At 39.3% G+C, this 15,099-nt stretch overlaps 1 protein-coding gene across 3 annotated transcripts in view; it reads right to left on the bottom strand.

Moving 5' to 3' along the window:
• ATAD5 (ATPase family AAA domain containing 5) overlaps positions 1-15,099 on the bottom strand; it is a 35,759-nt gene that overhangs the window by 9,716 nt on the left and 10,944 nt on the right. For all 3 annotated transcript variants that reach the window (XM_082603386.1, XM_082603387.1, XM_082603388.1), the window contains exons 5-14: positions 13,817-13,940; positions 13,189-13,270; positions 9,733-9,917; positions 7,253-7,410; positions 6,362-6,521; positions 5,586-5,912; positions 3,111-3,207; positions 1,837-1,916; positions 1,467-1,609; positions 1,226-1,376 (exon numbers count right to left, since the gene is read on the bottom strand). In XM_082603386.1, coding sequence (XP_082459512.1) covers positions 1,226-1,376; positions 1,467-1,609; positions 1,837-1,916; positions 3,111-3,207; positions 5,586-5,912; positions 6,362-6,521; positions 7,253-7,410; positions 9,733-9,917; positions 13,189-13,270; positions 13,817-13,940 — 1,507 coding nt within the window. The remainder of the gene's footprint in view (positions 1-1,225; positions 1,377-1,466; positions 1,610-1,836; positions 1,917-3,110; positions 3,208-5,585; positions 5,913-6,361; positions 6,522-7,252; positions 7,411-9,732; positions 9,918-13,188; positions 13,271-13,816; positions 13,941-15,099) is intronic.

The raw sequence follows: 15,099 nt of genomic DNA, 5'->3' as shown, positions 1-15,099 counted from the left end.
GGGCCAGGGTTCGATCACTGGTCTGGGAACTAGATCCCACGTGCATGCCACAACTAAGAGTTCACATGCCACAACAAAGGAGCCTGCAAGCCGCAACTAAGACCCAACGCGACCAAATAAATAAATAAAATTGTTTTCAAAAAATAGGGCATTTTAACACCACAAGGAAAGAGGTGTAATCTTAAAAATATTTTAATATAACTAAAAGTGGGATAACCAGTCATCATGTATCTCTTGCTGTGACACCACAGGAAGCACACAGCCCTGTCTATGCAGGTATGCCAGCACCAAAATGGAAATGAATCTAATCAACCCCACAGATCTAACTGCCAGTTTATAAGAAATACAAGGAAGAGGAATGTGTTAACTGATACCATGAAGATATAATCAGCCAAATCTAGAATGTGAGAAATTTTATGACAAATGACCCATGTTCTTCAACAAATAAATGACATGAAAAGAAAGGGTGAGGGAGCTGATTAAAAGAAACTTAGGTGACGTTAATCAAATGTAAACTATGAATCTTGTTTGGATCCTGATTTGAACAAACCATTTGAAACAGAAAACTGAAATTAAACTACATTATTACATCAAATTAAGGTATACAGTTAATTTTGTTAGGTCTGATTATGATATTGTGGCTATGCTTTTAAAAAAGTCCTTATCAGTTAGAGCTACATATTGAAATATATATACATGAGTAAAATTATGTGATGGTCCTGAGATTTGTTTTAAAACATAAAGTCCAAGAAAAATGAAAAAGGCATGTATATATACAGGAAAAGATTAAAAATGAATGGCAAAATTCTAATTATTGGGACTTCACCGGTGGCGCAGTGGTTAAGAATCAGCCTGTCAATGCAGGGGACATGGGTTCGAGCCCTGGTCGGGGAAGATCCCACATGCCGCGGAGCAACTAAGCCCGTGCGCCACAACTACTGAGCCTGCGCTCTAGAGCCTGAGAGCCACAACTACTGAAGCCCATGGGCCTAGAGCCCGTGCTCCACAACAAGAGAAGCCACCACAATGAGAAGCCCGCGCACCATGATGAAGAGTAGCCCCTGCGCACCGCAACTAGAGAAAGCCTGCACGCAGCAACGAAGACCCAATGCAGCCAAAAATAAATAAATAAAATAAATTTATTAAAAAAATACTAATTATTAAAATTCTTTTCTTAGATTTTAATTTTTTAAACATTACAACCTCAGGAAAATAATTTACTTACTTGGTGACTTGCCTATGTTGTAGCTATTAAAAAAACAGGGTTTTTGTGAGTTTACACCTTGCTTGTCTACTTGATGGGACTGAGTAGCTTCCTTTAGCTGAGACAGAATTTGTCTACCACTGCGCTGAGAAGAGGCATTCACTTCAAATATCTAAAAGAAGAATTTATGAAAAAATGGCAGAATGGTTTACGTTTCCTTTTGTTTCAAGGGTAATTATTACATTAACATTCGTCCACTAACCTTAAATCCAAGCTCCTGAGCACAAGCATATACCGCAGCAGTTTTCCCCACTCCTGTTGGCCCTGTTATAAGAACAGTATTGCAAAGACGATTCTCTTCTTCATCATCTGAACTGCCTTTAAAGTCTATGCTGTCCAATGGATCTGAAAAATCATTCAAATGCACACAAAACAATCGCTTAGGCGTCAATTCTGTCTCACCAAACCCAATGACCAAATCCCACAAACTTCTTGCTAATAAATGTTGGAAATTCAATGTACGAAAACTAAAAAAACAAATATAAAATATCAAACAAGCAGCTTTATAAAAATTTTCAGCTAATCTAATTCTAAAAATGTTCAGTGAAATGGAAAAAAATGACTCAGAATACCTTCCTGTTTCTCATCTCTTTTTCCCTTCAAATTCTGTCCTTCTTCCAATTCAGCTCTTCTTTTCCAGTCTTTCAACCAACTACCACAAGAAAATGTATGTTAATAAAAATAATTCACAGAATATAGATATCTCTTAGATGATACGTTAAAATGATTGTCAGGGGAAGTGATGGTATATTGTTAGTTTTTAAGAACTCCATAACATTTTTGAATCAACTATATAGTAAAATAATTTTACATGGACATGGATATTTTAAAATGGAGTAATTTTTGCCTAAATACTCAAGACAATATGTGCAAGGATATTCACTGCAACACTGTTTATGGTAGCCTCCAAAAGGAAAAACCTAAAAATACATCACATATGGTATGTATGCTCACATAAGAAATCAGTACAAAAATTGTGAAGAACTGGAGTAGATTGTATGGTGACATGAAAGATGTCTAATATATTGATACAATGCTTAGTATGAGTAGAAAGATTAAGTTCTAGTCTGGAGCTAGACTGAGTTTAAATGCCAGCTCCACCACTTTCTAGCTGTGTGACCATGGACAAATAACTCAACCTCTCTGGGCCTCATTCCTCATAAGGAACAGTATTTACCCTCTTAGGATTGTTCTAAGGATCAAATGAGCTAAGCATGATCAAGTGCTTAGAACAATGCCAATCTCAAAGATTTTATTATTATGAGTCCCAATTCCTTGTATGAAATCCTTTGGGCCAGATGAGTTTTAGAATTCAGGATTTTTCAGATATTAGAAATGTAATTTGGTACATATACCACATAGAACATAATATCCCTAGTGGGTCTGTGGCAGTACATCCATAATCACTGAATACTTCTAGTTAAAAAAATATGAACTCCTACTAAGTGGGACTGATAAAGACTATAATAAACTTTATGTATATAATAAAGTTAATAAACTTTAAATTTCCAGAACTCTTTGGAGGTGGGAATTATAGACAAAGGATTATTACCTGAATTAGTAGTAATATGATCCTATTTGTTAGGAAGAAAGGAGCAAATATATGCATTAAAATTTTTCTGGAAGGTTTTACAAGACACTTTTAATAGTCATTTACCTCTAGGGAGTAGAAACAGGAGAAAAGAGGTACATTTACTTTTCACTGAAAATTCTTTTTATTTTTTTATTTTTAAGATTTTACCTTGTGATGTATTACTTTATAATTTCTAGATTTTAGTACAAATAAAATAAATAGTAAAACTAGATTCATAAACTATTTCTCAATTCCTTTACAAATTTTACCAACCTATGTAACTTTCTAATAGCTAGCTCATTGCCTATAAGTTCACCGGAGTTCTGGGGTTGATACTTTTCTGTCCAAAGCATGTCTTCAGTTCCAGAATCTAAAGCAAAAAATATATATTAAAGTACTTTGTTTCTTGGCATAAACATATATTCTTAGGCATTTACATTATTGTTTCATGTAACAATAAGTATTTGTACAAATATTTATATTTACAAATTGCCAAAAAGGCAATTTCAAAACTTAACATTATATTAAAAATTTTTCACATCAAAACCCTTCCCTCTTAAAAGCTAACCACCATAAAGTCTTATGACAATAAGATTTAAAAGTATACATTAAAAATTTTAACAATCACTCAAGAAACACAAAATATGAAAAATAATTTGTACTGTAAGAAATAATCTAAAGAACAAATGCAGCATAATTTTCATGGAACCTCTTCTTGACCACTAAAAAGATACATTAAAACATTCTAGGATGTCAGCCTGAGTAAACGGAGAGATGCTACACTCCCAATTGAGAAGAGTTAGGAAGATGCCAGTCCCCTCCAAATTAATCTACGTTGTGGTATGCATCTCCCTCTCGTTTTTTTTGGCCGCACCACATGGCATTAATCTACATTCTAATGCAAAATCAAATCCCCAGTGGAATTTGTGGGGTAAGGGAATCTATAGTTTATTTAGTGGAGTCAATGCATGAAAATAGTTTTAAAAACTGACAGATGGATGGATCTAGAGATTGTCATACTGAGGGAAGTAAGTCAGATACAGAAAGATAAATATCATATGATATTGCTTATATGTAAATCTAAAAAAAAGGGTACAAATGAACTTATTTACAAACAGAGGTAGAGTCACAGATGTAGAAAACAAACTTATGGTTACCAGGGTAAGGGCAGGCAGGGATAAATTGGGAGATTGGGATTGACATATACACACTACTACATATAAAATAGATAACTAATAAGAACCTACTGTATAGCACAGGGAACTCTACTCAATACTGTGTAATGGCCTATCTGGGAAAAGAATCTAAAAAAAGAGTGGATATAGGTATATGTATATCTGATTCACTTTGCTGTACACCTCAAACTAACACAACATTGTATATCAACCATGCTCCAAGAAAAATTTTTAAACGGGCTTCCCTGGTGGTGCAGTGGTTAAGAATCTGCCTGCCAATTCAGGGGACACGGGTTTGATCCCTGGCCCGGAAAGATCCCATATGCCGCGGAGCAACTAAGCCTGGCCACCCAACTACTGAGTCTGCGCTCTAGAGCCCACATGCCACAACTACTGAAGCCCGTGTGCCTAGAGCCTGTGCTCCACAGCAAGAGAAGCCACTGCAATGAGAAGCCCGCACACCACAACAAAGAGTAGCCCCCGCTCACCGCAACTAGAGAAAGCCCGTGCTCAGCAACGAAGACCCAACACAGCCAAAAATAAAAACAAATAAATTAATTAATTTTAAAAAATTTAAAAAAAATTTTTTTAATATAGAGGGGCTTCCCTGGTGGCTCAGTGGTTAAGAATTCGTCTGCCAATGCAGGAGACACGGGTTCGAGCCCTGGTCCGGGAAGATCCCACATGCCGTGGAGCAAATAAGCCTGTGCGCCACAACTACTGAGCCTGCGCTCTAGAGCCCGTGAGCCACAACTGCTGAGCCCATGTGCCACAACTACTGAAGCCCGTGCACCTAGAGCCCATGCTCCACAACGAGAAGCCACCACAATGAGAAGCCTGCGTGCCGCAACGAAGAGTAGTCCCTGCTCGCCCCAACTAGAGAAAGGCCACGCACAGCAACGAAGATCCAACGCAGCCAAAAATAAATAATTAATTAATTTAAAAAAATACAGAGACTTGCTGTACAAATTATCAAAACATAATCTAAATGGATGAATTAATTCAATAGAATGTTTCAGAAAAGCTACGTAACCAAATGGGAATATGTCAAAAATATGTGAAACAGGTGTAAAATAATAGGTAGAGTGTGATTCCAGGTTGTTGTTTTTTTAAAAATTATTTGGCTGCACCGGGTCTTAGTTGCAGCACTCAGGATCTTCGCTGCCGTGTGCGAGATCTTCATTGCAGCACGCGGGATCCTTTTTGTAGTTGCAGCATGCAGGATCTTTAGTTGCGGCATGCGGGATCTTTAGTTGCAGCAGGCAGGATCTAGTTCCCTGACCAGGGATTGAACCCGGGCCCCCTGCATTGCGAGCGTGGCGTCTTAACCACTGGACCACCAGGGAAGTCTCCCGGTTTTTAAGAAAGCATATGTATTTAGGGAAGCACAGAAAAATCAAAGACCAAACAGCCATCTGTTAAACGTGGTTATCTGGAAGACTCTAATCAGTGAGGCTTCCACTTCTTATTTTGTTTAAATGTTGCAGTGAGCATATATTAAGAGACGGGGGAAAATGAGAAGTTAAAAACAAACAAAAAACCTCTAGGACCACAGGGAGAAAGTCTAATTCACCTGGAAAAGAAGATACTTCTGATGTAGACTTGTCACCATCTATTATCAGAATATCAGAATCTTCTACGGCTTCTGTTTCCACTTTACACCTTGTACTCAAAGCTGTTCGTTTCTTCCTGGATGTTTTAGGAAATAAACCTTTGGAAGAATCTAGCTTTATCCCGCTGGAGTTGTTTCTTTTGTCAAGTTCTTCTAGTTTCCCACTTATCTTTTTTGGACTTTCTGAATACTCATTTGGTTTCTTTCTTTTGGATTTATGATTTTCCATTTCCACTCGTTTCCTTTTGGTTTCTTTTCGACTGACGTCGGGCTCTAGTTTTGGACTTTCTATTTGGGGAATTATTGAAATGCATGTGCTTATTAATCAACAAAAAACAAATTTTAATACCCAATAATCTTGATACCACTTCAAAATATCCAATAGCCTTATCTATAAAATGAAAACGCAAGAATCAAATGTGGCATACTGAAAGCAAGCTGGATATCTTGTTATTTAGATGCCTTTTGTATGGGCTATATAAACTACCTCATCTAATAAGGCTTTCCTTAAATAAATTATTAGTATTTTAACATAATTAAACCTGTCTTTGGGTTGCCGACTCTGGAAGCTGGCAGGGGCTAACACTGTATCACACAAGTTGCTTGAATTTAATTGAACAGCTCTCCCTATCAACCATAAGCAATGTTCTCTCAGTGGTGACCACTTCCAAGAGTCAATGGCTAAGCTTAGTGTTTTCAAAACTGAAATGTTAACAGAAATAGTAATTATCACTAACCTTGTTTACGATGACACTTGGAAAGTGCCTGGTGCTCAGTTCGCTTTTTTAGAAGCAAAGGGAAGTATTTCCTCAAAGAAAACTCGGGATTTGACCACCTAATTTCCTCCAGCAAAAGATTTCGTACTTCTTCAGTCAAATCCTTCCTTCTCCCCACAAACTGCAATGAAGAATAAAATGCTCAATTAAACCCACATTGTCCATTAATCTTAATCAGAATACTACCAACTACTTTCTGACTATAAGTCTATGTCATTGTAGGATTAGCTTTAGGCACTAAATACAATCTCGATGGCAAAGCTGCATTTGCACAGCTTCAGAAGGACTTGGTTCATTTTTGTTTGTTTGTTTGTTTATTTATTTGGTTGCACCAGATCTTAGTTGCTGCAGGAGGGCTCCTTATTTGCGGCTCATGGCCTCCTTAGTTGCGGCTCAAGGGCTCCTTAGTTGTGGCATGTGAACTCTTAGTTGCAGCATGCATGTGGGATCCAGTTCCCTGACCAGGGATCGAACACAGGCCCCCTGCATTGGAAGCGCGGAGTCTTATCCACTGTGCCACCAGGGAAGTCCCTTAGTTCATATTTTTATTGTTCTTTCTTTTCAACGAATTGTATTTTACACATTTATTAGATTATAATTCTGGCTGATAAAGTATCTAAATGTGCTATATAATCTAATATTCTTTTGAAACTGGCTATCATTAACTCTTAGTATATTTTTAAAGCTCTAGGAGTATTTAAAACAGATATGTACTTCAATTGGGATTTATTTTTTAAAATTGGACTCTAGGAAGAGATGAATTTTAGGCCACAACAGTAAATATCCAAAATTTTTTCCCTCTGAAAGATATGAAGGGAACTTCCTACAATGGATGACCGTTCTCACACTTACCACAGCAGCAGAATTATTACTTTTTGAATTTGAACTCAATGTTGAAAATTCACCAAGAGCCATGACACATTTTGAGAGATCTATTACTTTAGTATTCAGTTCTTTAAGTTTAGTTAAGAGAGGACAAGTGGGTGGTTTCAAATGCCACAAATGGCACCCTAAAGAAAAAGAGAAAAATTATGTTAATTACCTTCAGTCATATCCTTATCCACTTATCAAATACCAACTAAATAAACATGAGAAGACTCGACAACAACTATATAGTTAACACAAAAGTACCAAAACTCAAATGAGTATACAGGAAACAATACCCTCACCTCCAACAAATACAATTCATAAAAATTACCCAGTCTTCCCTCCCAATTGTTAAAAATAAGCAAATATTAGAATATTTTCTTTTCTTTTTAAATCAACCTTGCAAATCAGGTTAAAAATTTCAGGGGCAGTTAGCATCCTGAAATCCAGACTCTGTTACTAGGTGAGCGTGGGCATGATCCTAAGGAAAAGCGTAACTAACTTCTGCAATTGAATGTACTATTAGAAAATGCTTTATAAAACTGAACTAGGGACTTCCCTGGTGGTCCAGTGGTTAAGAATCCACCTTCCAATGCAGGGGATGCAGGTTCGATCCCTGGTCGGGGAACTAAGATCCCACATGCTGCAGGGCAAGTAAGCCCACGCACCACAACTACTGAGCTCGCATGCCTCAACCAGAGTGTCTGCATGCGCAAACTACAGAGCCCACACAGTCGGCAGCCCACCGCACCACAACTACAGAGCCTATGTGCTCTGGAGCCCACGCGCCACAGTGAGAGGGAAGCCCGCATGCTGCAACGAGGAGCCCACGCGCCACAACGAAGATACCGTGTGCTGCAACTAAGACCCAACGCAGAAAAAAGAAAATTAAATAAATAAATATGTAAAAAAACGGAACTAGTAAAAGTAACAAGAAAGACTGCATCAAGAGAATGGCCAGTGAAAGAACTGGGAAAAAAGAAAAGTGGGGGCTTCCCTGGTGGCGCAGTGGTTGAGAGTCCGCCTGCCGAAGCAGGGGACACGGGTTCGTGCCCCAGTCCGGGAGGATCCCACGTGCCGCGGAGCGGCTGGGCCCATGAGCCATGGCCGCTGAGCCTGCACGTCTGGAGCCTGTGCTCCGCAGCGGGAGAGGCCACAACAGTGAGAGGCCCGCGTACCACAAAAAAAAAAAAAAAAAAAAAAAGGAAAAGAAAAGTGGAATATTATTAGAAAGACTGACTGGGAAGTTCCCCAAAAAAGAGAGGCTAAACAAAACTCAAGAACTATCAAGGTCATGGGCTTCCCTGGTGGTGCAGTGGTTGAGAATATGCCTGCTAATGCAGGGGACACGGGTTCGAGCCCTGGTCTGGGAAGATCCCACATGCCACGGAGCAACTAGGCCCGTGAGCCACAACTACTGAGCCTGCGCGTCTGGAGCCTGTGCACCGCAACAAGAGAGGCCGCGGTAGTGAGAGGCCCGCGCACTGCGATGAAGAGTGGCCCCCACTTGCCACAACTAGAGAAAGCCCTCGCACAGAAACGAAGACCCAACACAACAAAAATAAATAAATAAACAAATGTGGGTTTAAAAAAAATCGTTAAAAAAAAAACAACTATCAAGGTCAGACACATAAAAGGAAAAGAAAGGAGAACAGAACATAGTGAACATTTCATGAGTAGAGGGAATAGACCAAACCAAACCGCAAAGCCAGCTGAGAAGAATGTAACTGTTTTTGTGCTGACAAAAAAACTCTAGGTAGGAACAACAACAAAGCAATCTTGTACATTATCAGTAATTAAAAACTACATAAGTAAAGTAGGACTGTGGTCGCCATAGCACTTGGATCCAAAGAGAATTAGCTCAGGATCAAGCTAACACCACCTTACAAGGCTTGGGCAAACAGCTCGCTCTCGTGCATGGTGCATGTGAGGAAAGACTGAACTAGAACAATGGAGCACTGTTGCTCCACTGTTGCTCCAATGGAGCTCCCTGTTACCAATGGCAGGATATAGCCCACAGATACTTCTGTGGTACTAAACAGCACAAGCTGTTCTGGAAAGGAGGCAAACAGATTTCCCTTGAACAGTGAACAGCAGACTGGACAAAGACAGGGCTGGAGCTCCTCTGACAAATTCTTAAAGATGATCTGTTCACACACAGGCTATGATTTCAGAAGGGAACGGCCTTCCTTTTAGAACACAGCGCCTGTCTGGACAGCATTCACTTAAGGGCCCACGCATGTGCCTGCCCTCCCCTGGCATCAGGGGTAAGGGCTGAGGATGCCTTTGGCTTTCTTGCCCCACCCCCTTCCTCAGTCCAAGGCTGAAGAAGAGAAGATAAAACACTAAATTCCCACAAAAATCCCCATAAGAATTATACCTAAACCTTTGTCTCACCTTAAACCAACTTACATGGTTTCATATTACTACTAACATTTTAAAATATTTCATAGTAATAAACTCACCCTCATCTTTTTGCTGAACGTGAACGACGCTCTGGAAACTGGTACTCACTGCATTGTACACATCTAACGCAGCAGCTTTCTTTGCAATTTGTCGTTTCAACAAATCTGGCAAACCACTCATTAGAAAGTCACACTTTGCTTTAAACTGCACATCACAATCCTGAGGCTTCTCAGTTGCATCTTGACTTTTAAGAAAATGATGTGAGAAAAGGAGAGCTAAGGTTATAAACACTTAAAAAAATAAACTAACTATACAATAAATACTTCTTAATTTTATTTGAAAAAATTTAATCAGCTACCTGAGATGTTAGCTGGTCAAATTCTTTTTCTGCTTATCGTAAAAACGAAAGTCTTTCAGTGTTACAAAACAATTAAAATAAGTATATACAGAAAATAATGTCTTGAAGGACATCCACCAAAATGTCTTTGTCTTCCTTTTTTTTTTTAAACATACATTTATATTATACTCAGAAAACAAAATCAGTGCCACATTTCTAAAAGTTAACACAAGGACTTCTAAGGTAATATTGTTTCCAATACACTAGCAGGAACCTTAAGGCCCTTATTATTGATGTCTCAGTTTCACCTGGCTTATCTTGTATTGCTAATCATAAGAATCTTGACTTTAGCGGGAGGGTGGTGAAAGGGTCGAGGAGGATGGCATGATGGAGCGGCTGAGGGGAGAGGGGGCAGGTGCTGCTGTGTCACGGCCTACACACCCTTCCTAGCCTGCCATATAGAGAGTGAGGACTGTAATATGCTCTGCAAACTGAAAGTTGGGTTGGTAATTAAGAAGAGGCTTCAAAAATTTCTATTCCTTTCCCATTTGAGAGAAATGAAGAAAAGATGAGATCTAAAGCCAGACTGAAGAGATTAATCTCAGAAAAGAGGAGGTGTACCTTTTCGACTATTAATTGGAGGGACGGACGAAAAGATGGGTGAAGTAGTTATATTAGTATGTGCCTAGAGCGGAAGGTAAACTTTAAGGAGGGGGTACAAGGTACTAATAAAAAATATACACACAGGGCTTCCCTGCTGGCGCAGTGGCTGAGAGTCCGCCTGCCGATGCAGGAGACACAGGTTCGTGCCCCAGTCCGGGAAGATCCCACATGCCACGGAGCGGCTAGGCCCGTGAGCCATGGCCGCTGAGCCTGCGCGTTCGGAGCCTGTGCTCCGCGACGGGAGAGGCCACAACAGTGAGGCCCGCGTACCGGGGAAAAAATATATATATATATACACACACACATATATTATATACACAGTTAGAAATAGTTTTGGGTGTGTGTGTGTGTACTTCCTAGCTTTATCTGCTGAGAAAGCCTAGAAGCACTGATACCTCAGGAGCATTAGGTAAAATAAGCACCTCCACTAAGAGGAACCAGGGCTCCTTGCAGAAGAGGCTAATTACAGAGCTGGGGCAGGGCAAATAAAAGATGAGCCTGGAATATCTTTGTGTTCAAAAAAGTAAGAAATGCTCTATAAATGATGAGTATGTGTCAAAGGGGCAAAGAAACCAAGCTGAAGGGCTTCCAATGGCCAAATTAGAAGCAATTTGAGCCTTAAAATTATTAATGGATTAAAACCCAAAGAATAAAACAGGAATCCATGAGTAAATGGGTAAATACTGGAAACAACCCAAATGGCCACCAATAAAAGAATAAATTGTGGTAAATATATTCGTATAAGGAATACTATTCGGCAATAAAAAAGAATAGACTACTGATATTCTTTGACTGAAAGAAGCCAGAGACAAAAGTGTACCTCCTGTATGACTTCTATGAAATTCTAGAAAAGGCAAACGAATCTATACCAACAGAAAGCAGATCACAGGTTGCATGGCATTGGGAGTGGAAGGCAGGGATGAACTGCAAACAGGCAAAAGGGAATTTTTGAGGGTGATGAAATGTTCTCTATTGTGGTGGCGATCACACAGATGTGTACATTTGTTAAACCTCAAACTGTTTACTTAATATGGGTGCATATGATTGTATGTACATTATACCTGAATAAAGTTGATTTTAAAAAATATGTGTGTACTGAGCAAGAGCAGTTAGGCACAAAACAATATATATATGAATATATAAAGTTTACGTGAAGTTCTAAAACAGACAAGACTAACCCATGGCAACAGAAGTCAAACTAATTGATGGTAATAGAAATCAGAATAGTGGTAACCTTTTGTTGTGGTGGTGATGGTGGTGATACACAGAAAGAGTAAGTAACCATTAGGGAGTAAAAGAAAGATGTTATATCTTGATATAGTGTACTAATCAAAACTGTATGCTTAAGATTTGTGCACTAAACAATATGTAATTATTCCTCAATAAAACTGAAACAGGAAAAAAAAAATAACCCGAACTCATGTCCCTAAACCTGGTCTTCTTCCATCATGCCATCTACTGGCACAGACCAGAACTTAAGTGTCACCCTTCTACCTTTGTCTCTCCCACCCCCAGCCCCCGTGTCTAATTAATCAGCAAGGGTTCTTAAATTTATCTCCTAAAATCTTTTCATACGTCATCTCCAGCACCTGAGTCCACACCTCCATCATCTCACACCCAAACCCTTGCATCCACTCTAATCCCTCCTCCATCCCATTCTCTGTACAAGAGCCAAATTAATCCAGCAGTCAAATTAAACTTTCAAAATCCAAATGTTTATGTCCATACTCCTGTTTAAAACCCTCTGATTGCTTCTCATTGCTCTTAGCATAGTGACAAAATTCTTCCATATGGCCTAAGGGCCCTACCCACATGGGCTGGCAGCCACCTCTCCAGCATAATCTCATTTCTCTCACCCGTGCTGTTTCTGCTCAAGTCACACTGGCATTCCTTCAACCTCCTGTGTTTACCATGCTCCTTCCAGCCACAGGGACTCTGCAGATGGGCCCTCTGGCTGGAACACTGCTCCACCTCCTGATGAACTCCTGCTCATCCTTCAGTTCAGATGTCATTTCCTCAGAAAATCCTTGCTTGACCAGACCAAATCGACTCAACAAACTTTTAATAGACCTTTGTACCTCTCCTTCTTAGCACACTGCAATTTTTCATTTGTTGGCCCAATTAACGTTTAATCAGAGATTGTCTTTCCTCTAGGGTATAAGCCTCCTGAGGACAGGGAATGTGTCTTATTCCCCATGATATTCCTAGTATCAAAAACAGCACCTGCTACATAGTAGGTATTTAAATATTTACTGAACAAGTTCATAAACCAGCTTTTTGCTATTTTTGGTTTGCTTATTTTCCCACTGTTTTGTCTAGAGATGGACACAAAATGTTTGCAAAAGACCAAGATCTTCAAATTGCAGTTGTAGCATTGTCAATATTGTCATCTATTAAAATGGATTTATCAAAGCTTATCATTTATCAAATGATAAATGCTTTCTCATCAAAGTAAATGAATGCAAAATACATTCCATGAAATATTTTGACATTTTAAAATTTGTATCAGACTGACCTGCTTTCATCAAAACCAAGGACAGGATCAGCTGTTTTCTGAGCCTTTCTAGTAAGAAATAAAGGCGCGACTTTCACTTTTCCTTAGAAAAATAAATGCTTAGGTTAGTATCAAGGTTCATCATCTCCACTTACCTCTAGCTACTTTTAAAACTTAAAAAAATTTTTTTAATTAAAAAATTTTCTATAATGAGCTGATCTCTCAACCTGGCAAAATCAATATCAGAATCTCTTGGGGAGCTTCTTTTTAAACTACAGATTCCCACAATCCACCTCTGGAGATTCTCAGTCAGTATGTCTAGGGAAGGACCTAAGGATTTAAAAAATTTTTTAATTTACCAGATGATTTTGATAATCAGTCAGCTTTGGGAACCACTAAGTTAACTGAGGCTAAATAGATACAAAGAAATGCAATCACTTAAAATACACTCAGTTACCTTTTGTAAAACTCTTCATTACATTATAACTTTACTCATTTACTCATTAAAATAGAAATATTTAATATAATTAAAAGGTTATATTTTATAGGACAAGAGATTAAATCAAAATGAGATAAAATTAAAATTCAGAACAAGATAATCCCCCCAAAACATTCTAATGTTCATAATCAAGTTATCAAATCTGATTACCAGGGACATTTTTAGGAGTCTTGTTAAGTTTTTTTCCTAACACATCATTCAGACACTGAAGTTTCTTCTGATTTTTCTCAGGATGCTTTAAAGGAGTAGGACTTGAACCTGTTATTACAAAGTCCTAAGACAGAATAAGAAAAAATTTTTTAAATAACTTACAATTAATGTTATTAAAATTTTAAAAGCATTACAGTGCTAGAAGCCATGACAAGATAATCACATTAGCAACTCCATACATCTCCCTGTCAGAAACTAACACGGAAAACACAGGATATGAATGGCAATAGTCTGTGCTTATATCATACAAGTTCATGTGATCAAAGAGTGGATTTATTATGACCATGGGTTTTCTTTTTTAAAGAAGCAATGAACAGACTAAATTGCAGATAAAAGAATCAATACAACCAAGCTATTAAAATTATAGCTAGGGCCTCACTGGTGGTGCAGTGGTTGAGAGTCCGCCTGCCGATGCAGGGGATACGGGTTCGTGCCCCGGTCTGGGAGGATCCCATGTGCCGCGGAGCGGCTGGGCCCGTGAGCCATGGCCGCTGGGCCTGCGCGTCCGGAGCCTGTGCTCCGCAACGGGAGAGGCCACAACAGTGAGAGGCCCGCATACCGGAAAAAAAAAAAAAAAAAAAATTATAGCTAATCCCTTTCAGAACTATACATCCTAGATATGTATTAGATGAAGTCTGGTAAGTTCTCACGTGGTCAGCATACATCTATAGAGCATCTACTATGTGTTAGGCAATACAGCAGGCACTGGGAACACACAAAAAAGTGAAACTCTATAGAGTTGGTGTCAAGTTTACACCAGGGTTTAGGGGACAGAAGGAGAGCTAATCTGTGAGTAAATCGTTTAACTAGTGAGCTTCCCTGGTGGCGCAGTGGTTAAGAATCCACCTGCCAATGAAGGGGACACAGGTTCGAGCCCTGGTCCAGCAAGATCCCACATGCCCGCAGAGCAGCTAAGCCCATGCACCACAACTACTGAGCCTGTGCTCTAGAGCCCGCGAGCTGCAACTGCTGAGCCCACATGCCACAACTACTGAAGCCTGCATGCCTAGAGCCTGTGCTCCACAACAAGAGAAGCCACCGCAATGAGAAGCCCGCACACCACAATGAAGAGTAGCCCCCTGCTCACCACAATTAAGAAAGCCTGTGCACGGTAACGAAGAGTAGCCCCCGCTCACCACAACTAAAGAAAGCCCATGCACAGCACTGAAGACCCACAGCAGACAAAAATAAATGAATAAATAAATAAATTTATTTTTAAAAAG

Source organism: Mesoplodon mirus (genome assembly GCF_964341445.2).
Source record: "Mesoplodon mirus genome assembly, chromosome: 18".
Classification (NCBI taxonomy): Eukaryota; Metazoa; Chordata; class Mammalia; order Artiodactyla; family Ziphiidae; genus Mesoplodon; species Mesoplodon mirus.
The sequence above is the reverse complement of the archived record's forward strand: the minus strand, read 5'-3'. Positions and strand labels throughout refer to the sequence as shown.